Source organism: Maylandia zebra, linkage group LG5 (genome assembly GCF_041146795.1).
Source record: "Maylandia zebra isolate NMK-2024a linkage group LG5, Mzebra_GT3a, whole genome shotgun sequence".
Taxonomy (NCBI): Eukaryota; Metazoa; Chordata; class Actinopteri; order Cichliformes; family Cichlidae; genus Maylandia; species Maylandia zebra.
Genome location: NC_135171.1, coordinates 37,486,875 through 37,512,347, shown reverse-complemented (window position 1 = coordinate 37,512,347; position 25,473 = coordinate 37,486,875). Strand labels below are relative to the sequence as shown.

At 40.2% G+C, this 25,473-nt stretch overlaps 1 protein-coding gene across 2 annotated transcripts; it reads right to left on the bottom strand.

Moving 5' to 3' along the window:
• Positions 1-2,709: 2,709 nt before the first annotated feature.
• On the bottom strand, positions 2,710-16,788 carry inka2 (inka box actin regulator 2). Of its 2 annotated transcripts, none has more exons than XM_004547661.6 (2): positions 16,368-16,788; positions 2,710-5,932 (listed from the first exon to the last, which is right to left on the bottom strand). In XM_004547661.6, the coding sequence occupies exons 1-2, from the start codon at positions 16,437-16,439 to the stop codon at positions 4,679-4,681; spliced, it is 1,326 nt and encodes a 441-aa protein (XP_004547718.1). In that variant the 5' UTR covers positions 16,440-16,788; the 3' UTR covers positions 2,710-4,678. The 2 variants fall into 2 exon arrangements, with proteins under 2 accessions (XP_004547718.1, XP_004547719.1); XM_004547662.5 differs by lacking the exon at positions 16,368-16,788 and adding an exon at positions 6,950-7,050.
• Between the last annotated feature and the right edge of the window lie 8,685 nt (positions 16,789-25,473).

Genomic DNA, 25,473 nt, shown 5'->3' with positions numbered 1-25,473 from the left:
GTCAGATAATAAGCATCCACTGCTGGGATCCCTGAGGAAGAGACGGACTACATCTGCAGCTGTTGCATGAGCACATGCACACGTGTTTGTGCACGCACACGCTAACACACAGAGTTTATTCTTTTATTTCAAATGTACCTTTTTTTAATCTATGATGCTCACTGACCTGTTCGCAGAGTGTTGTGTAATGTTCTAATGTGTTTTGGGAGATGGCACTAAAAGAAGAGAGAGATAATATTTATTTAAATTTCAATCAGACATAAAGATCAGAGAATAGCTTTTTTTTATTAAGAAAAAACGTGATGAGAAGTAATTTCAAATGGAAAAAAAAATCATTTTAGTGCTACATATTAATTTAAATTAAAGCAAGGATTAATTTAGTAAATTGTGTCATAAAATTAACAAAGAAATTGGTGAAAATGCCGACAACCAATGATGATTTCTTGAAATAGGTTTTGACCAGTTCAAAAATAAGCACAGTTAATTCAATTTAATTCAATTCAATTCAGCTTATTTATCTAGCACCAAATCACAGCAACAGCTGCCTCAAGACACTTTATATTGTAAGGTGAAGACCCTACAGCAGGGGTCCAACTCCAGGCCCCGAGGGTCGGTGTCCTGCAGGTTTTAGATCTCACCCTGGGTCAACACACCTGAATCAAATTACTAGTTTATCACCAGGCTTCTGGAGAACCTCAAGACATGTTGAGGAGGTAATTTAGCCATTTAAATCAGCTGTGTTGGATCAAGCACACATCTTAAACTTGCAGGACATTGGTACTTGAGGTCTGGAGTTGGACACCCCTGCCGTACAGTAATACAGAGAAAACCCCTACAATCAGATGACCTCCCTATGAGCAAGCACATTGCCAACAGCTGTGTAAAAAGCTAAAAGTGTCATATTTAAGAAGGTGTAACTAGTAACAATTTTGCCATTTTAGTTTTAGATTTGACTCATTTAAAACTTTCAGTGATTAAATCCGTTCTGCTCTGTGCTCGTAATGGTGCATCAGGGCTATTACGACACTTTCTCAGTTTTCTAGGATTACAGTGAGGAAAAATGTAATGTCCTATACGATAATAAAGTGGGGAAAATGCTTAATAAAACAGAAGCGGTCATTTGCTTGGCTTGAATCAACAGAATAATGTTTAGCCACAGAATATCATGTAAGAGAGTTATACTATAAATAGGATATAAAAGCCCAGGACCGCAGTCGCAGTAAGAACTGCTTTCTTTTCTTGGACAGAGTGCTCGGGGACTGAAAGATAAACTGATTGATGCAGTTTGATGTGCGTCTCATAAAAAGCATCTCAGGGATTGAGCGTCGTGAAGTGCAGAGCAGCAGAGTTCATGTTAACTTTGCTTATTTATTGAACAGGCTGATGGAGTTATGGTCCGAATTTAGAATCAGTTTGGTGAAGAGTTGATGCTCTGGCTGGAAGTGACTTGCCGGCTTTCCCCTTGGTGAACCTGTTAGACACACAGCACCAACTTACTGTAGTGCAGATGTAGAGGTAAATAAAACCAAATCCCAGAAAATCTGTTCTGTTAATCTTAATGTACCATTTTCAGTGGGAGAAACATTTCACCGCTCATATGACGTCTTCAGCCTACATTTTCAGACTCTGGGATTTCCTTACTCGGATTATTGAACATGCATCAAGAACTGTTTTCTTCAGAAAATGGACATATAGATAAAATAAAATAAACATATATTTTAATGGTAGCAACAACCAGAGTTAAAATGATGCTGTTAGAACTCACTCAGGTGAGCAGACAAAGCATATCCCAAAAGGCCATTGCAGGGACCCGTGTTTGAGTCAAGCATTTACAGAAATATAAAGAATGCTAACTATTTTTTTTTTATTGGAAGGTTGCCGGTTCGAGCCCCGCCTCCGACAGGCTCGGTTGTTGTGTCCTTGGGCAAGGCACTTCACCCGTTGCCTACTGGTGGTGGTCAGAGGGCCTGGTGGCGCCAGTGTCCGGCAGCCTCGCCTCTGTTCCCAGGGCAGCTGTGGCTACAATGTAGCTTGCCATCACGAGTGTGTGAATGGGTGGATGACTGAATGTAGTGTAAAGCTATACAAATACAGGCCATTTACCATTTTGTTAACCTTTGATGTCCAGTTTCTATGTGTGTTAAAGTTGTAATTTTACTTTAAATCTGATTGTGTGAGTTTTAGTTTATTTTGCCTCCCCGTGTTTCCTTATTGTTAACTTTCTGTCTTTGTGGAAGTGGTTTCCTGTTTTTATTTTGGTAGTCATTTTTCTCTCATGTCTTCTATTTTAGTTTTTATTGTGTGCCATTTCCCTAATTAATTTCAGCTGTATCTAGTTTCCAAGTTGTCTCCGCTTCCATTGTTGCCTATTGTGTCTTTCCAGATTGAGCTGGTTAGTGTTCTTGTGCAGAATGTCTGTGAACTTGATCATGTTTACCTTTCATTAGTTTGATTTCTGCTGTTTGCTTTATGTTTTGGACAAATTAATGCCTCTTGAATCTTCCATTTGTTTCCTCTTCCTGCGACACACCCTTTCATTAATTGCCTTGAATATATTATAACTACTGTGTCATAATGTATTAGTTAGCATTACCAGAAAAGATTTACATGGACTGTAATTATATTTCCCAAACATGTCTAGTTTCCGTGTCAGTTCTACAGTAGAGAAAGATGTTGCACAAACGAACACACTGATGCACAAAAGCAGCATTTCATTCTGAAAACAGATTTAATTTACAAAGAGTCAGTGACAGTTTTACAGTGCACATGACACAAGATCACCACTGAAGGTTCGCAGAACCTCGATGAAAAATATCAACAACAGTGCTGAGAATTACACTTAGAAGACAGCTTTAATAGGAAGAAATAAATGTTACAGTTACATATATGTACTACGTGTCATGACATCTCAGACTGCACTTTCTGGCAGAAGAAACTGTCTGTGTGTGTTGAACCCTCAGACTGTGCAGTATATGTATTGACCTGATTACTGAAACAGAGACAGCACCATATGGATCAACTGGCCAAGACACTCAAAACCACCTCTGAGGCCTAATCCCTGCTGGCTAAGATTATTGGTCTGGTATCACATCAAAAACTGAGTGAAAATAATGTTTTTTTCCTTTAATATTAAGTTAAGAATATCAGATTGTCCTTGCATATCAGTGGTCCCTTAATAATAATAACAATAAAAAAACACTAATCAATAGTGGGCAGTGTCGTCTGTGACCTGAGGGAGTTTGTGAAGGAAGCTATAGTTTGATTTGAACTGTTATGGTTCTGCTTGAAATGAAAAATACTGAAACTGTTTATTATGGTACAATAGAATAAATAATGTAGATTAAATATGACCTCACTGGTTTGTAGTTTAAGTACAAGAGCTGTAGCAATGTTTACACAATCAGCTGTTATGGTGACATTTATCTGCGCAGAATAATGAAAATCATGCGATGGGATATTACAGTAAATGAGTCTTATTGCTGCTGTTTGATGACAAATATGTACAATGTTCTGTACATTTAGCCTGTTCAGTTTGTTGTACCTTTCACAGATTATGGGTCCTATATCTGTTACAGCCCTGTAATGCATTCGCCTGCATATATACAGTATATAACACAGTCAGTTAATTCACAAAGCTCTGGGATTAAAGAAGCCCATTTTGCATCTTTAAGCTTGTGGCGAACATACTTTACATAATGTCTGAGTACCAGATGGCTGTCAGTTAGTCAGTACTTGGGGTTGGCTGTGCCATCTTTACCCCCTCCTCTCTCTGCATAGCAGCCCACGAGGACTTTGGTTGACTGAACATTTGCCATGTCTACATAGCAGAGAACTAAAGAGAGTGCTTCCAACATGACAGCAACCACAGCATTTCTGATTACGAGGGACAGATCTCAAAGTTTAATGTACAAAGTTTGAACTAGTCATGCACCGTATTGCTGTTATGCTTTTAAAGCAAGACAAAAAAATATATATACTGGAAACCCATTCTGAATGTGGCAGTGCTTTCTCCTGTGTGGCATTCGCTCCCTGAGCAAAGGTGAACAAGACGAGTTCATGTAGTCATGAGTTTCCAGGTTGTTACAGCCGTTTTGGAAATAAAAGGGAAGCTGAGGACTCTATAGTGGCAGTGCGTTCAGTAACAGCTGTTTGTAGCATCATTTATAAAAACAGTAACCATGCAATTCAACAGTTGGTGTTGCTATTTATAGATGCAAAGAAGTGCAAAGAAGTGTGTCCTGTAGAGCAGAAGTGGAAAAAGTCTGCATTAAAAAGATTTAAATTGATAGTGACATTCTGAGAATGGTGTACCGTCTTTTAGGAGAACATGAAAATCCAGTCATACATGCACACGTGTGAAGGAGTTTGAATAATACAAAAGTTGCAGCATAAACCCTAAAAAAGTCTCATTCTTTCTCAGATGCATCGCAGCATACACTCACACGGACACATCAAGCGAGGTCTGGGTTTTTGGATTGTCAGACAAAATGTTGCCCTGATAATCTCTCAGTCGCAGGAGAAACACGATGTGGGTGTGAATTTAACGGTTCATTTTTGGAAGTTAACTGTGTCCAAGCCTCTCGTTCATTCACGCTCCTTTATCACAGCCAAAATCCTACAGCACCTGTCACACGCTCAATCTGGCGTCACTGGCAGTCTGTTGGCCAGAGACTCGCTGTCAGACCCACACAGCTGTGTTGTAGTCAAACAAGGGCTGCATTTTCTCCAGACCAGTCTCTGGCTGCCTTCTGTCTAAATAAATCCCTGCAAATGGCTGCTGGTAAAACTGGTGCAAGTGTTGGTGGTGGTTCCTCTCTGTCTCTGGAAGATGCATACATGTGCTGCTTTTGCCCTGCTGTCCATTCGCCCAGAACGGCAGGTAAAAGCTGCCTTTTGAACTTTTGGGAAGCAATTTCTTCGGCCTTTTATAGAGGTCACCCTCTGGAAGCTCAGGAGCCACCCAGCCTGGCCTCTCCTTGAGCAGCTTGTCCCGGTCAGGCCGGACGCTTCGCAGGAACTTCTTGAAGATGTTTGTGGTGAATGAGAACTTTTTGCAGATCTCCTGTGAGCGGCTGAGGCGTAGAGGGTGAGCTGGGGTGTCTGGTCTTTCTGTCCCACCATCCATTCTCTCCTCTCTCCTCTTTGCCCTTTCTTCTTCTTCTCCTTCCTCCTTGTCCACCTCAGGCAGGTCTAGCCAGTTGCCCACAAGGTCTGCAAATACATTGTCCCCCAGAACTAATGGTTGACGGTTGCGACAGCGGCTCATGAGCGAAGAAGTCCAGTCACTGGCGTCATCTGTGCTGTCTTGGGAGTAGTCGCTATCTAAGGAAGGACCCTCTCTTGAGAGACTGTACAGGATTCCAGGCAGGTCCACTATCTGTGCACGACGGGGACGGGGATGGCTAGGGTAGGCCTCTGGTGGAGGATTTCCCACAACTGGTCCACAGAAGTCCACTTGAGGGGCAGTATATCCTGACCACCTTCTCGGTATAGACTCCAGGTCAGTTTCACTTCTTGCATTTCTTGCATTTCTTGAGCTCCGTGCACTTCTTTGACTTCTTTCACTCTCGCTCTCTAGGCTGGATGACGAGGAGGATGAGGTTTCCAGACTGCTTCTGTTTTCTGATAGACTAGTCGAGTTTCTGCTTTCCAAAGACTGCCTTGAACTCGGCATGTGATTCGGGCTGGGCTCCTCAGACATGGTTTCTCTGATACAGCGGCTCTGATCCTCTCCTGAAGCTGATGCTGCTGCAGCTGGTGGTTCAGCAGCAGCAGTTGAAGCCGTGTGGGGCATTCCCCGGTTAATAGGCCGCCCTGAAATGTCAAGATTTTCTAGTGCCGTCTGGACCTGAAGGAGCTTGAGTTCCTGAAGGGCTCCCATCATTGAATTCATCTGAGCATGGAGGCCATCTCCAGCTTCTTTCATGGATAACTGCAGAAAGACAGAGAGAAAAATAAAGATAAAGGACTGACAGCGGTATTCACATTTACATTTGTGTTTCACACACACAGACAAAAAAATCTCATTGCACAAGAGCAACTGACAACAGTCATTCATTCCAGCAAATATTAACAGTTATTATCCCTGGTAAAAAATTTGCTAAATTCAACATGGATCTATCTACTGCGATGACCCCCTTATGAATAATGGAGCAGGCTAAAGAAACTTATTAAAAAGATAAGTTATTGTACTAAGCCTGTTTTTTATCTCTTCACTTGTGGGTTTTAGGGTATGTTTAATTATGTGGTCATGTGACCTAGTTTTGGATGACAGGCTGGGGTCCCATATGGCCAGCGTATGAGAGAGAATCCAACTAGTGACAGCTGTAGAACACACTTGCTTTCATTTAAAAAAAAAAAACATCTATAATTTCCTTTTTACTTCCTTTCATTTGATTTATCATATCTGCTTTCTCCTCTGAGCCCATTGTATTCGTGTGTTCTACTCTCTGTGCAGCAGTAATCATCCTCTCTGCTTTTAACCTCCTCCGCCTCTCTTCCTGTTCTCATCTGTTTGAAAGCCTGCGTCATGTGACCTGGACTAACTGTCTTCTCCTGAAGGCAGCCACACAACCCAGAGCCAGCATCCTAACCCGTGTCTTAACTTCCAGCCTTGAATCACTGCATGCCCTCTGAATAACTGTCTTAGATATTATAGGTTTCTCTGCTATGATTTCATAACATGCTACTGATTGATGAATGAAAAATAAAGCATCTGTGAAAAGACACGAGGAAGCATGCAAGGAATTTTGAAAAATTAGTTCACGGGAAATTTTGGTGAAAATCTTGCAGAGCACACCTTCAGATGAACATGACTACACTTCCATAGAAGATGCTCTTAGTCAACCAACAAAACCAAATACCTTTAAACTAAACTTTAAGCCTTCAAATAAAATAAATTGCTACTATGAGAATAAACAGGCAGCTGTAATAAAAACCTACACCTTACCTTAAAATAAAATTTAAAAAAAGCAGCAGGTTTTGATCCTCCTGGCTGCACCTCAGTCAGCCCGTCACTGTCTCTCACCTTTCAAATGGATCAGTCTGACTGCCTCTATATGTATCCCCCTCCAATGGAGGGACACCACTGGGAGTGACAGCCAATCACCACTGCCCATCTAGACTATAATCCCCAAATACAATGTGTGTGTGTGAGGGGGTGGATGGGGGGACTCACTCAGGCGGAAACGGAATAACAATGAAAGGAGCGAGAGGGGTGGTGAGAGTCAGCCATATGAGCAGAGATGGAAAGGGTGGGGGCAAACAGGGGGGAATCCTTTGCCATATGTTTAGATGTCGAAGAGAAAACTGTTGATGGATTTAATTATGAATGACACCATTAGAACATAAGAAGGGGATGCAGAGGGCAGGAGGTTGGATGTAGGTGCAACAAAATTAGGCTGCGATACTTAGATCTCCAGGGAACAGTGATTATGCTGATCCTGGGTGGGAAAAGTTGCTGCATAGTGCAGTTGGCATTACAGCATCGTAATCAAAGCTTCTTATTACTGTGTGAGAAGGGATATGAGGTTTTTTTTAATGTGGGAAAATTGACAAATGTGACAAATTCTTAGACAACATTTTGATTTAAAAAGTAAAACACAAGGCATAAAAATGTGTGAAATGTATGGAAAAGTCAGAATTGCTAGCTCAAAATATGCTAAAGTTAGTCCTCACTTTGTTAGTCCACTACTTCATCCCAGAATGTGACATCAATTCCTGGCCATTCCTCTGGCACCATGTTTACATTTAGAGAAATGTCTCAGCAACTATTGGATTGATTGTCATTAAATCTGGCACATCATTTACTTCACAGGATGAAGTTAATTACTTGCAGAGCTACCAACATGTCAAATTTTTAATATGTCCTGATTTTATAACCAACCATGCCACGCTGTTCACATCAGCCTCAGCCTTATAGAGTATGTTCACTGTTAATTAAAAGCTTCAGAAAACGTTTTGAATGCGATTAACATTTAAACCTACTGAACATCAGCATGTTGTCACGGAGAGCCTGTCCGCATGCCCCATTTAGCTTAGACACCACTGTGTCCAAGTGCAGCATCTTGGAGTTCCAGTGACCGTGCAGACCCTTAAAGGAAGTTCATGGTTTCTGCATGTCTGTAAATGTCTGCAACACAGGAATTTTGCTGTCTGCTCAAGCAGAAAGGGAGCAAGTTCACCAAAAGTGCATGTGCTAGACATTTTTCATGCATAGAATAAATACAGGGCAGCATGGTGGCATGGGGGTCAGCACTGTTGCCTAACAGTAAGAGGGAGCTGGGTTCGAATCTACCATCTGGCTGGGCCCTTTGTGTCTCCACGAGTTCTCTCCGAGCCCTCCAGTAATTTTAAATTAGACCTATGTGTGAATGTGAGTCTGAGTTAAGCCTGCGACAGATTGGCGACCTGTCCAGGGTGTACCCCACCTCTATAATCAGAAGAAAATGAATGGATGGATTATAAATATGACAACATCTGCTCTGCTTTCATTTAGCACTTGCACAACTTCAATAATGAATTTACAAAATTTAACCATATCAAAACATTTTTGGAGAAACAGAGTCACACAGATGCAGTGATTTAATTATTGCAAACTATTCTGCATATTATGTTCTTAAATTATTAATGAACATATAAAATAGACCAACTTTCCTTTTCTTTCTTTTCTAATATAGAAAAGAAAGAAAATAATATTTCTATATATATAATATATAGAAATATTAGCTCACAGTGTCATAAAGTTTAAAGAGCAAAAAAAAAATCTCTTCATTGAAACACTGGTTTATTACATGTTTGTCATTCATCCAATTTGGACTGTCTACATACACTTGAAGCACAGTGACCTGGCTTTGACACCAATACACTATCCTTTACCATCAGCAGTAAATCTCTGCATTAAAACACTTGGCTTATCACGACATATGGCTGAGTAGATGCACACGGGCGTGAATAACCTCTAAGATCAGATAATAGGCCTATCAATGCACATGCGGGGATGACAGGCCTCTGAGCTTCCCGCTGGCTCGCTAAATTAGGAAGTGAAGGTACATGTAATTAGCACAATAAGGTTGTCTCTTGTCTTTGTGCCTTTCACATATGGCTGACTTCATTAGCTGTAATTGTCTGCGTCCTGGGAAAGGCTGGGAAAGGGTGCATAATTACGGTTTACTTTCTTACACAAGAAAAGTCAACAAGACTTGAGGCAAAAGGGGAGTTATGTATTTATCATTGCATTTTTGGAGCCTTCAGTAAAGTTTATCCCAGGATCAGGATTGCTTTAATGTATTAAATTTGCTTTTGTAATATCATCTTCTAGGTATGCAGACTCAAAGAGCTGCACCTGTTTACACACGCTAACCTCAAACACTGCAGTTTAACATTCACGTGCAACTTTTCCATTATCCCTAAAATGCAGACACTCCCCACAGTTATTTAAAAACACAGTGTTGTTTACTGGCATTTCTATTCTAAGGCGATATTAATAATTCATACTATGCTCTGGGGAACAAACAGGGGAACAGCAGTAAGCCAAACCCTATTATTCTACCTTTAACATGCCAACTAACTCCAGGCACTCCGCTGCCATTTCAAAGCTGAATTTTGTGGCCCAAATATGTCAGCCTTTTCATCCCTCATCCGATATCTTACTCAGAATGCCAAAAGTGACTTAAAAATGTTGTCCTGCGGCGGTTTCTTGTTTAGACACAGATGTTACGGAAATCCTAAGATGTCTCACTTTTACAATGTGTGAATCAGCCCAGGGCCTGGCAGACCTGAGAGGACCTACACGCGCACCTTAAGGGTTTAAGGACAAAAACGGAGATGAGAAATAATGTCTGTCTAATCTAATTTAACAAGAGAACTGGGATGAAATTGGCGCTGCAGGGAATTGTTGTACTGCCCAGAAACACTTTAATCATTAATGCAGTCTTGTGAAGTTTGGTTAAATCTTCTTTTTTCCCTTTATTTAATCGAGAGAGTATGCATTTCTTTGAGAATGTGAAAAATTTGAAAAAAATAAGACAAACATTTAATCCCCCCCAAAACCCTCTACTTTCTCTTCTGGCTGCAGTGATGTTAGCCAAGGAGACATAATTGCCAATCAAGGGCTGAATGCTTCAGAGTTTAAGAACAAAGGCTGGCAGCCTTCATCTAATACTGAATAGAGGCTTATTAAAAAGTGGTGGGCTATTTAATTAAGAGCTTTAAAAAAAAGTTTATAGGTGATTCTTTATTTCAGAGCCACATGTCAGATCTTTCTAACTGTGAAGACGCTTCTAGAAAACCATTCAATATACATGCAAGTGAATTAAATACCACAAAGTATAAATAAATCAGTGCTCCTGCTCTGCTGTCTGTCAAGATCAAGTTCTGCCTTGATCATGGTTTCGGTATTACCTCATGTCAGTTATGAAGGGAAAAATAATGCGCTGTGCAAACACACTGAGCTCACACATCCACGCAAGTCCAGACTTGCCTCAGTAGAACGAAGTCAGTGTACTTTTTTAGAGCATGGATGCTGTGTTCAGATTATTAGGAGGAAAATAAACCCAAACAAGTAATCAAAAACAAACCAGTGCTCTATTCTGCCTACAAAATGCAGGCCATTCACTGTTGTTGTTTGTTAGTAGCTGAAGGGGGGAGGCCAAGGTTATCAGACCCAAAAGGTCTTCCTGTTTGGAAGGCGCTGACCAGCAGCAGCATCTATAGTGTGTACTCCCCTTCCTCCACCTCCACCCCTAATTAAATATGAATGGTGATCTGTGTGGGTCAAGGACAGGAATGGGTTCTCTGTCTGGGGGATACACACAAGGTCTCTGTGGCTGAACTGCTGTGGATGGCCCCGAGGTCACGATAAAGAGGGTAATAAATCTGCGCAGCATTTAGTGAAAGAAATAAATTACTATGCACATGGCAATGAATGCCTCTTTGACAAAAAAAAGGTTATATGGTGACTCTGTTTGGCCTGTATGTCCTCCGGGTCGCATTCAGGAGACGAAGAAGTGTGAATGATAAACATAAAAGCCTTCTTGTACTTTAATTTTAGAAGATGTTCTCATTTTTAGGAAAATGTTTTGCTTCTCCTCCCTACTCAGATAATAGAGCTGTCTCTTTATGGTTTAGCAAAACTATCTGCAACACTTAGGGGTAAATGAAAATGGGGAACTAGGTGAACCACAACTTTTAAAATGAACCAGTCGAGAGCAAATATAACTGTTTGTAGGTCCTGCTGGCCAACAAAGACTCCCTGATGACCTTTTCAGAAAAAGGGAGGTGGTTTAATAGCTTGTTTCCTGCTTGAGCTCATTTATGCTGCCGTGGGAGATGTAGGATGATTAGGATCCATATCATCATCTTTGGCAGATGATATTTGGAGACAGTCTGGGACCCAATTGTCCTGGCGGGAACTCCTCACTGGAAGCAATAATCGTCACGTAGAAGCTCGATAGCACAGGAGTTGACGTCAGCGCCTCGTGTGGGGGCAGTGAAAGTGCTCATCCAATTCTCAGCCCCCCTCTAAGATCAAAAGGAGCGCTAAATCACACAAGCATTTCCTAAAGAAAATAAATGTGGTTGCTGATGCTGGGTTTTTTTTCTGTGTGCATCATCTAGTACATTTTTCAACTGATAGTGAATGGCTGTGCAAAGCCTTTAATGCAGTGTTTTTTTTAAGCCATTTAAAAATGTGCAGCTTATTTACAGTTTTTCAATTTGGAATTTGAAACATTTTGGATATTTATACTTGTACTGTATTGGATTGCTAAGTCATAAATGTCGTTTTGATTTAAAGGAATTCATCTTCAGTATTTTTTATATTGTATTTTCATTTTTAAAATACTGGAAATGCTTATAATGACCGACTTCTGTAATATGAAAGTGGATCTAGAGAATTCTAGAGAATGAGTGACGAAATGTTTCTCCCACAAAACGCTACGTCCAGATGAACAGAATCAACTTTTGGAGATTTACTTACCTGGATTATTGAGCATGCATCAAGAAGATCTAGAGAAGTATATCTTAAATCTTGTTTTTAGCTTTTGACCACTTTTGACCCAAAACCCTTGGATAAACTTACTCTACTGAATGACTGTCAGTGTTACTGGCTAGACAGTAAACACAGAAAGGCTAATTACTGCTGAGGGGAAGGTCAAATCCCTCAGGAGATGGTAAAGATCAAAACAGAGCTGAAAGATGAGCGAATGTATTGGAGTTACTTTTATCTGGAGGTCAGAGAAAAACATAATCTTAAATTCTAATATTGAGGTGTCAGCTGTTGTTAAGATGAACAGCTGTTTGATAATAGATGTTTCAATTTGTGGTTTGTTCTGAACCCTCAGTGCTGTATATATGTTATTTTTAAAAAGAACAAATTTATAAATATAACTTCAACAGTGTCAGACAAGATGTAATGCAAAGGTCAGAGCATAGAGAATACCGATCTATACCTCACACGTTGTTTCCAGTGAACGTATAAGGTAAGGAGGTCAGGACTTGATCTTACTCTAACAGGATTGCACGTGTGGTCACAACAGCAGCATTAACTTAACTTGTTCACTCTGCATCCAAGAAAAAAAAAGGCCAAAATAAATCTGATATCTTGGGCAGTGATTTCATTTTCCATTCTGTGAACCATGAAAAAGCCGGTTACGTGTGCAGAGTCATAATGATAAACAGGCTTTGTTAAAGGTTTGTAGCTCAGTCTCAAACACAATGATCACCCACGCAAACCCCACAGCTGCCACCAAGAGTTGGTCCAATTTTAGCCGAGGGGAAGGAAGGGCAGTTTGGAGAACGGGAGCCACAGGGGGAGCCACAGGGGGAGCCACAAAACAAACGGGCTTAAAGTTAAGCCACAACCCTGCTTTGTGTACAGCTTTCAGCTCCAACGCCCAAAAGGTAACAAAGAACTTTCCAGAAGACACAACAGGCTTGGCACTCAGGTGCACTTCTCTCAGATTTCATGACTTCATGGTTGCTGGCTTTGGTGTTGAATTCCAAGGTGACAGTCATGTTTGAAATTCGCCTCAGGTGTGAAAGAGAAAAAGGGGGCACGCTGCATGTGAAGTCGGCTTCAGCGGCGATGATATGAAACGCTCTGATTTATGTTTTAGTGTCTGACGCTGCTAACCAGGTGTGAACCCTACATTTAGACAATGTGAGTCAAAGACGTGTCACCGTTTGCATTTTCAACATCAAGTAGGCAGGAAGAGCTTATGTTTTCTTTGTCATGACTGTCTGTTTGCTGCACCAATCATGAGTCATGCATAGGTTTGAAATGATTTCATTGTTGTCATTACTGTCTATCCTCAGGATTTCAGAGGACTCGTGTATTTCTTTTAAAGAATAAAGTTAAACGACTGTTTTCAGTTTGAGTCACACAGGAAGACAGATGGTGCTATATACCTGACTGTCAGGTTTGATATTTAATGGATTTGTTGTGATGGACATGGTCAGCAGTTGAAGAAATTAGACCCCAAGCTTTTCAAGTTTGAGGGTCAAACTTTCGAGTGTGACCTGTCTGTACTTCCCACAAGGACCCACACCCTCAACCGCTGACACAGTGCCCACACTTTCATATCACACTCCTGTTGTAGAGCTGACAGGACATCAGGGTTTGGGTTTCAGTGTGTCTAACGTGAAACACTGAAGTCATGCTGGCATTCACGTGACTTTCGTATAGCCTTTGAATGCCACATTCAGGCTTCTTTGTTGCTATAGACACAAACAAACTCAACTATGTAGATTTTCTTGTTTCATTGTAACTTTTTAGTCAGGAGTATTAGAATATATCAGGTAAAGGTTTAAGGGACTATACTATTATTTTTGCTCCTTCCATTCAGTTGCCCTTGTGTGTAACGTTCCAACACGTTCTCACTCCCAAAGCGTAACATTTTACGCTAGGTGACAAATCGTCACCATATTACGTTTTCGGCTACCCACCACGTTCCTGAATGACGACCTCGGAAAAAAGAGGAAATATGAGAACTGTCTGGACTGAATCTACACATGTTTGCTCTTTTTCTTCAAATCGCTTAGAAACACGCTATTTAACATCATTAAAGTCCTGGTTAAGGTCAGGAATAAGGTTATGGTCAGGGCTAGGGATAAGGTTAGGTTTAGGGCTGGAATACAGGGCTGGAACGTCTATTACCGCGGGAGCGTCATTGAACTGGATTCCAGCCATAGCCCGCCGCGTACCATAAGAACGCCGAAGGTCTCCTTTCACGTTCCTCAGGAACGCCGCGGGACGTGACAAAACGTCGACATGTTACGCCTCGGGAGTGAGAACGGGCTGAACGTTCACTGCATGCCATTTTTCAAGACATGCACAATCAGCTTAAGCTCTTACATGCATTTTTCTACCAGCTTGTGCCTATTTTCATTCATATCTATAAAATATGACATACAGCTAGCAGACATTTAAAACTTAGCCTGGTTCCAGCCCTCATACAACTGACATTTGCGCTCCTTACCAACTTTTTTCTTCCAATTCCAGATGGAAAGTAAGAAAAAAAAAGTAAAACGCACACAAAAGGCTGATACTGCTAAACACAACCCAACACAGAGAAAGAGAAATGGCATATTTCTTTGACTTATGTGATAAAAGTAAACTCTGCTCTGACTGGACATAATGTTGGCAAGATGGAAAAGTTACTCCCTGCTGAATGGTTGGGATAAAATCTAAACTTCTCCCAACAGAAAATAGATACCATAAACACAGAGGCTATAATTAAGTGAAAGCGATATCTGGTTTGATTGGAAAGCTACATTTCTGTGCTGTTTTTGAGAAAATAGTGTTATAATGCAGTTATATCAGTCTGCACTCATTGCGTTGCAAACAAATGACAAATGTGAATACGAACTTGATGTTGATTGTGATGGATTGTGTAGCTCGAGTTCTGTTGCTTTTATGCTGCATGGAAATGAATGAAAACACAGCAGGAAAAAAAAAAACATCATGCAAAATGGTTTTTGGAATGATTTAAGGTCATGCTGTTTGTAGTAAGTGTTCCAAAACATGCGTAACTGGTATGGTCCAAAATTGCTGACTTCAAAGCCACAAATTCGCAAGAGATGTCCAGGAGCCGCTTGACTCGGCATCACAGCTGTAAGTCGACTGTTAGATGTTTGTGATCTCTGTGTTGCTGATAGAGCCGGTTTTACCGCTCTCCACTGAACACTGGATGAAAATCAGTCACAGTGGAAAGGAAAGTGACAACCTTGGCATAGACACCCCTTATTTCTGAACAACAGATTGCATCCCACATGGTCTTGAGAGCAGGGGGAGACTGCCTCAGCTTTTTAACTGGCATCTGCTCCCCGTTCTCCTGTTTGATCCTCGGCATGGCATGACACTTTTTCTATTATGTTACCAAACTGCGATGTGGCAGCCCTAACACAACATGTCCTTCTGGCATCAACGTCAACTCCCCTTAAATCTCAAGTGCCACTTCACAGACGTGTGGCTAATTTGGAGCAGCAAGTCATGAAGTCACAGAGCAGATTAAGCTGCAAAACATGCAGCCACGCAAGGCCTTTCTGCAGGCCAGTGGCTGGACAAAAAGGGGGGGGGGAATCAGTCGCTGCTTTGAAGATGATTCCAAATGAAATCTGTGCCAGTTAAGGCTCCTCAGAAAATGGGTCTACAGTGTGTCACTGCCAGATGATTTTGGGCACGAGGGTGAAGCTTACAGATTTTGTTTTTACATTTCAAAGAAGAGGAAAGAAATGGCAGACTAAATGTACTCACATCAAACATGGTAGATGAGAGGAGACATGAAAATATTAAATAACGGAGTCTAACAAATTCATTTAGAGCATGGAAACGTGATGAAACTCAATGTGACTGCCAATTTCACTCACTCCCCTGTGAGAGCTGGAGCTCCGAACAGTCTGTTGCAACACATGATTAAATTTACTACAAGGCACCAAGAATAGTGTGAACCTTAAATCGCTTTCTTTCAAGAATCCATAACCCAGCGCAGAGTATTTATGACAAGAAAAAACCGTCTTGAGCTCATTAAGCTTAAAACATCTGTCCCAGATGCGTGGACAGAGAGGAGGGAAATGTACACATGCCTCTGGTGTGCTCAGAGCTTTAAGCCCACACAGATTAATGCGATTTAAAAAGACACACATGCACCCTCAGCTGAAAACTAGACTCCAGAATATTAGACTTGGAAATGTAGAAATGTTTCAGGACACATAGGGCGCAATAAAGCGACATTTCTAAATCTAAAATGTGAAAATTGTTAAATATTTAATGTAAAACGCGTATAAGCGGTAAAAATGCTCAAAATACACACGAATAAAGTAAAACAGCGGTCCAGGGTAACAACACAAGAAGATACAACGGAACCTACCAGCTCTTGCTTCAGTCGCCTCAGACACGCATCCATGTTTTTGCTTTCTTGTTTGGCGAGCCGCTGTTCCATTTTTCTTTCTTTCTTTCTTTTTTCTTGAAAGACAGGAATTCAGCTGAACCGCTTCGCCAGTCCCTGCTCGAACATGACTATTGACGCTTTAAGAAGAGCAGAAAACAATTGGCAATTGAAGATGCGCAGATCCTGCCGAGGAATGCGCGCGCGGCTCAAAATGACGCGAATCTCGTGGTTTAAATCCTGATGACGAAAATCTGTTTACTCCAAAAAAATTAATAAATAATACAAAAATGATAATGAGCTCCTTCATGTGGCTGCACCAACAGACTGGGTCCGTGTTTCTCTCTTTCAGTGGCCCCTGCTTGGCTGCTGTCAGTGTCGTGTGTGTTGCTCAGTCTGTTTTTCCCCCTGCTGCTATTTTCTCATTCAAGAGGAGCGCTTACGTTGGCCATCCAATTTCCTCCAATGAGCGAGCCTCCCAGGGCCAGGATAAAACGCGGATCCATCATTTACTATGCGCGAGCAGAACTGTCCACAGCAGCTCAAAAGAGAGACCGACCATCTGGAAATATCCAAATAAAGGCTGAAAGATAAGATAGTTGGGTTTGCTGAAAGAGCGCATTTTCCATAAAACAGACAAATATATTCAGCAGTCCCTGTTGCATTACACTGGACTGAAAGAGGATGTGTTTAAGAGAAACCATACGCGTCCATAGGAACAGTTTCCTGGCCACCTTCGCTGCGCAGAGAGGAAACACCTGAGCTGTGGGCTTTTGTTACAAGACACGGGTATGATTAGAATAAGGGAAGGAAGTATTGCACATACAAAGAAGCAAATGGAAGTTGCTGTAAACATTCCCTGCCTCGCAGAATAGATTGGATTCATCTGAAAGTTTGCACATGCAGCTCGTGTTCAATTTGCAATCTAGAGATGCCAAGAAAACTTGATGAGGTCTCCTTTACTTCAAAATGATTTACTTTATATGACAATTACTATACCAAAGAAAGCAAAAGGAAGAAACTTTAGGTAAATTACATTAACAATAAAAAATACGATTATTTATAATCAGGAAGAATTACGTAAAATCCCAAGAGGATGCTAAATGGTGCATGGTGTCACCAGCTGTCATTAATTTTATTTTAATTCAGTATTTCCCCCTGTGTGATTTAGAGAAATACTTTCAAACAACTTCCCCCAATGAATAAATAAATAACAATTAGAGAGATACTCCGTGATTTTCAGTTTGCGTGGTTATAATGAGCCAGAATTGAAAGAAAATCACCAGTCACCCGTTTTGTTTTCTGCCAGGGATGAGCTTTGCCTGACATTCAGGAAACTTTGTGCCCCCTGACCTGCTTTCGGTCATGTTGAAGGTTCAGTGTCTTGCATGATGTTGGTGATGCTTCCCAGATGGATGCAGAGAGAAAGGGGAGGAAGCAGCTCTATCTCAGATTCCAAAAGCAATTGAGTCTGACTCAACATCTGAGAGAAGAGCTTTAACTGACTTGTATGTTTTATTCTCATATTCTTTATAAACATTCAGTGTCTGGAAATGATAACAGAGTCTTCTTCTGTGTTTTACAGCAGATTTATTACTCTGTGTCTGTTCAGTGTCATTTTGACAGCAGATTTAGACCTGCATTGATTTTTCAATTAATAATAACAATAAAGAGCAACCTATTCCAGATACAGGATGTGATCCTCACCGCCCTCACTCTAATCTGGAGGGAGTGTTGAGAAACAGTGTTGAATCCAGTTTCTGTGAGATTACTAAAAGCCTCTTTGTGATTTCACAAACATCTATGTCTCCTTCTGACTGACATAATGCAAAATATTGTCTAGACAGTCCTGATGACTAACTTTCAAAACACTCTATTGATCTAAAAGTGAACACACGATTGTCCTAACAACACTTTCTAATTCAGTTCAATTAAATTTTATTTTACTATGCCAAATCACAACAACAGTCTCCTCAAGGTGCTATATATTGTAAGGTAGACCCTACAATAACACATACAGAGAAAAACCCAACAACCCCCTATGAGCTTTGGTGACAGTGGGGAGGAAAAACTCCCTTTTAACAGGAAGAAACCTCCGGCAGAACTGGGGTCAGGGAGGGGCGGGGCCATCTGCTATGGGAGAGAGAAGGAAGACAGGATAAAAGACGCTGTGGAAGAGAGACAGAGATTAATAACAAGTAATGATTCAATGCAGAGAGGTCTATTAACACATAGTGAGTGAGAAAGGTGACTGAATAAGAAAAACTCAATGCATCATGAGAATCCCCCAGCATTCTACACCTATTGCGGCATAACTAAGGGAAGATTCAGGATCACCTGATCCAGCCTTAACTATGTGCTTTAGCAAAAAGGAAAGTTTTAAGCCAAATCTTAAAAGTAGAGATAGTGTCTGTCTCCCGAATTCAAATTGGAAGCTGGTTCCACAGAAGAGGGGCCTGAAAACTGAAGGCTCTGCCTCCCATTCTACTTTTAAATACTCTAGGAACAACAAGTAAGTCTGCAGAACAAGAGCGAAGTGCTCTAATGGGGTGATATGTTACTAAGGTCACTAAGATAAGATGGGGCCTGATTATTTAAGACCTTGTATTTAAGGAACAGGGTATTGAATTCAAGTCTGGGTTTAACAGGAGAAGCCAATATAGGAGAAATATGGTCTCTCTTTCTAGTCCCAGTCAGTACTCTTGCTCCAGCATTTTGGATTAACTGAAGGCTTTTCAGGATCCTGATAATGACGAATTACAGTAGACCAGCCTAGAAGTATAAATGCATGAACTAGTTTTTCAGCATCACTCTGGGACAGGATTTTTCAAATTTTAGAGATAAATTTTGCCCAAATGGAAGAAAGCAGTCATCCATATTTGTTTAATATGTGCATTGAGGGACTTTCTAAGCTTGTAATTGTTTTGCTTTGCTGTGTATTTAACATGAGCTGATAAGAGTACCAGTTTCAGGCATGTGTACAAACTTTAAATGGTAAATGGCCTGTATTTGTATAGCACTTTACTAGTCCCTAAGGACCCCAAAGCGCTTTACACATTCAGTCATCCACCCATTGGTGATGGCAGCTACATTGTAGCCACAGCCACCCTGGGGCGCACTGACAGAGGCAAGGCTGCCGAACACTGGCGCTACCGGGCCCTCAGACCACCACCAGTAGGCAACGGGTGAAGTGTCTTGCCCAACGACCCAGACTGTCCAAGAAGGGCTCAAACCAGCAACCTTCCAACTCTTGAACCACAATCGCCCTTTACTCTGAAGCCTTTTAACAATCTTGTATGTCAACAAAAAATTGCAGGGACAGCACTGTTGCATCACAGCCCCAGGAAAGGAAGACCAAGAGTCACCTCTGCTGCTGAGGATAAATTAATCTGAGTCACCAGCCTCAGAAATGACAGGTAAACAGCACTTCAGATTAGAGCTCAGATAAATGCCACACAGAGTTCCAGTAACAGGGACATGTCTACATCAACTGTTCAGAGGAGACTGTGCGAATCCTTTATGGTCAGACAGCTGCTAAGAAACCACTACTAAGGAAAAGCAACAAGCAAAAGAGATTTGTTTGGGCAAAGAAACACATGGAATGGACATTAGACCAGTGCAAATCTGTGCTTTGGTCTGATGAGTCCAAATTTGAGATCTTTGGTTCCACTTGGCGTGTCTTTGTGCGACACAGAAAAAGTGAAGGGATGGTCTCTGCATACATGGTTCCCACTGTGAAGCACGGAGGAGAAGGTGGTGTGGGCTTGCTTTGCTGGTGACACTGTTGGGGATTTATTTTTCAACAGGACAATGACCCCAAGCACACCTCCAGGCTGCGTAGGGGCTATTTGTCCAAGGAGGAGAGTGATGGAGCGCTGCACCTGATGGCCTGGCCTCCACAGTCACCTGACCTAAACCCAATTGAGATGGTCTGGGATGAGATGGACTACAGAGTGAAGGCAAAAGGGCCAACAAGTGCTCAGCATCTCTGGGAACTCCTTCAAGACTGTTGGAAAACCATTTCAGGTGACGATCTCATGAAGCTCATCGAGAGAATGCCAAGAGTGTGCAAAGCAGCAATCAAAGCCAAGCGTGGCTAGTCTGAAGAATCTACAATATAAAACATGTTTTGAGTTATTTCACACTTTTTGGTTTTACTTCATAATTCCAAATGTATTTATTCACATTTTTCATGCTTTCAGTAAGAATCTACAACGTAAATAGTCATGAAAATAAAGAAAAACCATTAAATGAGAAGGTGTGCCTAAACGTTTGACTAGTAGTGTATATTAGAAATAAAAAAATAAATTAAATTATCTCAACCAATAAATTTCTATATGAATGATCTGAGGGGGCAGCAGGGTGGCATGGTGGTTAGCACTGTTGTCGCACAGCAAGAAGGCCCTGAGTTCATCATTCTGGGGTCTTTCTGTGTGGAGTTTGCATGTTCTCCCCGTGTTTGCGTGGCTTCCTCCCAGAGTAAGCGAATGGATGGATGATCTGAGAACACTCATCATTAAGAGTTTTTTTTTTTTTTGCAGTACCAGATTAAAAGGGACTTTTTCTCCTGCATGCCAGCTTTAGTCAAATGTTTCAGTCACATGGAAAAAAATGACTCCATCAAACTTTCTTTGTGCCTGCAAACAAATTTTTTTTAAAGGAAACTCATATGAGAATGAGTGTACTGTCCTCCTCAGGACTGATATGATGACACATGTGTCTATTTAACATTTAGCAGGCTGGTTCGTGATCAAGCAGATTCATAGCAAATGTGATCCAGACCTGCAACTGTTTCTTGTTCACGAGCCTACTTCCTCCCAGCTGTCAGCATGAGCATACACTAGATAAGGCAGCGTCTCCTCAGATCACTCAGCACGGCAACACAGGCTGCACAGCGGCAACTGCCTAACTGCACATCAGCACAGAAAGTTTTATGATCCTCACTGTGACTCACTTACTGTGATGACTTGTTTTGGTTTTTGCGTTCAGGCCAAAAAGGAATTTAATCACTGAGAAAAGAAAAAGCATAACAGTATGTGGATTTATTGTCATTAAAAAAAGCAGAAAAATAAGCCAATTACAGAGCTGCTCTGCTGAAAATAAGACACCAAAAGCTAAACCATGAAACTAAAACATACTGCACATCCATTCATCCATCCAGTCCAATGCAATCATGTGCATCTCTTCATTTTAAGTGGCCAGAGACTTGTTTAGCAATGAAAGCAGTGAAAGATGACTTTTGATATCTAGTTGCTTTGCCAGCAGCTTACCACCTCAAACAGAGCACTTATGTGGAAAGCTACACAAAGGCTACTGCACATGTTACTACAAGTTGCGCCTTTGGATTGCCTTTAACCAAATGTACAACATTTGAACAAGTTTGGCTAACAAGCTCTCTACATGTGCACGCCAGTGTGCAAAATCCTGTAGGACTCAGACGTTAATCACACTAATCATCTTTTCTTTCAAATAGCTTCTGATAGTTTTTAAGAACCCCTACGCTGGTTGAAATCCCACTATTATCAAAACATAAGATGTAAAATTACTTGCTGAAGTCAATCAGTGTAAACTGAGGGTTAACTGTGCCATCAGAACCAGTAATCTCTCTTCAAAGCTCAAATAAATTATACACCTGGTCTTTTAATGGTGGTATTGTGTGTGTGAGTGCGGTTCTCTCCGTGTGTTAAGTTACTTCATTTTACTGAACTGCACAAGATGCATGCTTTCATGTTTTGCATTATAAACAGCAGGCACAGGGATGATGTAATATCTGCCAGTTACTGTGAAAACCGGTAGAAATTTAAAGCTGTTGTTCTAAGACATGTAATAAAACCACATCGGCGCTCTGAGCTGACAGGTTTCTTTGGACCGCGGCACACAAAGGAGCTGATGAATGATGTGTTTGTGAGAAGATTCTGTAACTTGCACAACTTCGTAATAACAGTAACAACAGTGCTTGCATAATTTTGTTAGTATGTGGTAATTGTGATGTTTTTCTTATGGATGTAGAAGACATTTTTTTTTCACAGAATAACATTTTCTTTTTCTCTTTAAGTTGATTTTATCTGTAGAAAGATTTCATTTTTCATGTTCCCAATTACTACTTTAGTTTAATATCATAGTTTGCACAAAAATGGGAACTGTTAAAATGTGAATTATGTTTTATGAACACATCAGTGTCTTAATTAGCAAAAAAAGCATGGAAGATTTATCTAGTTTAATAAAAAGGACATCAAAATGATTACATTTTATACTACATATGATCTAAATGGGTCTAAATTAAGGGCTAATATGTACTGTGATAACCAACCATTTGGTAGTGCTGCATGGTCTACCAAATATTTTAGTGCACTGCCATCTAAAGGCTCGAATGGATAATTACAGGGCTTGCGGTAATCATGGTTAAAATTAATTAATCATGATCTGCAAACGATTTGGTCCAAATAGTTCCACAGCTCCGTTCTCAGTTCTCCAATCCAAGCATTAAAAGGTCACTTTTCCAAAACAGCTTGATGTCAGTGCAATTTGAAATGAAACATCAATTTTTATTTTTATGTCTTAATATTTTCAAACGTTTCTATAAACTGTGCCATAGACATCATCAGTCACTGGATTAAAATAAAATAATAACATGAGAATAAATTAAGTTCTCACAGGAGCAGGGTGGTGATCAGCATTTAACAGCAGTATAACACACTGCTTAGATATTCAAAATAATTCTGCTGACTATCTCTTTTTAGTCTTCCTCCTTCTTCCTCTCCCCCCTCTCCCTCTTTATTCTTTTGTCTTAGTCTCTGTGGAGTTACCAAAGAGTGAATGTACCAGTAAAACAGATTTTATAACCCAATTAAAGGCTGATATACATCACTTTATAACAATATTCTGATATGAATATGAGATACTGCTGGCCATTGAAATGCAACATCCCTCTGACTCACTGGAGCTGTACTGTACTGTTAAAGTAATACAATTAAAGTAATAAAATACATTAGTTCCTTGGCAAATAGCAGCATGGCACCAGACTACTGAATAAGAAAGCTAAAGTTAGCTCATGGTCTCTATCTAGCATACATTAGCTAACTTTTTGGACACTATTTAAAGATCAGATGTACATCAGAAGACATTTTTCACATCACAGCAATTACCCTTCATTTTAAGATAAAATGTGTTTAAAATTAGCCCATGAAATTACATCTTCATCCTCTTTCAGCAGCAAAACAAGTCCTATTTAACAATTTATGTTTTAATTTATGTTTACATCATGACAGCGAGAAAACTAGACATTTAGACCTGATTTCCTTGTAACCTTTACCTTCTGCAATAGACAAGTTGAGAATATATATAAAATTTGAGACATCAGTCAGAAAATAATATCAAAATACACTATTATTGCTACCATAACTTAGTTATTTTTATGGATGGTATGTTGAAATTTAGGGGTACCAGAAAATAGGGTCTAAACTCACAACAGTTGTACCTAGTGCAAAATCTTCCAAAACTAGTAATGCATAAAACTGAAGTGGCATTTACTTTAATATCTTCAAAGCGGGTTTGTAAAGATGTGTTTGTTGGGTATGTTTGTGTTTACTTCAAGCAGTGTTAGTCATTGAGTTTGAGTCATGCAGTTCTTCCATGTGCTGATGTCAGTCACACAACCACTAATGGCAAATATTAAGCTTCAAATGGTTGTCAAGACCACACCTGTGGCTGAGAGTAAGCTGACATCAAAACACTCGTGCACACATGAAAGAGGTGTTTTAGAAAAATAACATGACTCAAACAGCATTTTAACGTAATATGATATGTAATTTATGCAGCGTTTAAATTCTGTTTTTCAAAGCATTCCTATCATGTCTGCTGCTTTAAGTGATGTGCTTACTTAACTGGGCTAGTTTTATCATTGAATAATACACCATCTGATTGCTACAAATTAAATTTTGTTTCATAATGAAGCACCTTCCCTGCTAAAATCACCACATGCTGAGTAACTGGCTGTTTTATAACAAATAAATCCTAAGAAGTGCATTAAAATAAACAAACTTGTCCTCAATTACTAAAAGATTTGTTAACATGAAAAGTTTTCTGTATCTGCTAAAACTCTGCAAGATTAAAAGAACATTAAAACGTTGTTGTATTAAAATAAATGTGGTCGCATGATCTTAGATACAGCCTACAACCTTACCCATTAAATATATTGCATTAGTTTTGGTGATAAAATATGTAATGTGTGTTTGGTAATATGTTTAGTAAACACAGTGGCATCGATTCTACAAAGGCTGATTCATACTTTCATCTCGTGAGGCATTTACTAATGTGCAGACAGATTCATGTTTGTGGTTATGTAAAATATTGAAGGGTGTAACATTTTGGCAATGCTAATCCTGCTTTTGAGAATATGAAACGTACATGAACAAACATTCAGTGGTTTTTAAAGCTCTATTTTATAGTCACAAGAAGAAATGTGGTGTTTATTCACAACAAAATAAATGTAACTGACACAATAAAAGATTCTGCAGAATATTGGGTTGAATAGACTTAATGGATAAAAGTATCCGGGCACATGACGCTCTGTTTTCAGTCCTATAGCCATGCAGCTATGCAGTCTGCTTTCACAAACATTTATGACCGAACAGGCCATTCTCACTACATTTGAGTAATACCACACTAGATATTACATGATCAGCTGTGGTATTATTGCAAAGTGGAACCACAGCAAGTCAGCCATGAAGTAGCAGACCACATAAAGTTACAGACTTTACGTGGGGTCACTGTGCCAGTGCCGAAGTGAATAGTGTGCAAAAGTCTGTGTATGTATGATGCATACATGGGCTCTGCTTGAAGTCTGTGAAATACTATGTCAGTAATTCCACTTTTATAAAGCTCGACTTGAGTTGGAGATTTAAGTGTAAAATATAAGAGATGATGTGATTTATTCCTAAATTTAAACAAGACTGGGCTCATCTTGAAATTTCAATCTGTGTAAAATGAAACAATGAAACCAAAATGAAAATGCAGATTTCTATGCAAAGATACTGGTGACGGGAGCGAGAAGAAAGACAGCGTTTGACTGTTGTGGCAGAGTTTAATT

Coding starts and splice junctions, on each gene's coding strand:
- inka2 (XM_004547661.6), bottom strand. CDS start 16,439: ATGGAACAGCGGCTCGCCAAACAAGAAAGCAAAAACATGGATGCGTGT. Junction 5,933..16,367: donor GGCGACTGAAGCAAGAGCTG/GTAGGTTCCGTT, acceptor GTCTTTCTGCAG/TTATCCATGAAAGAAGCTGG.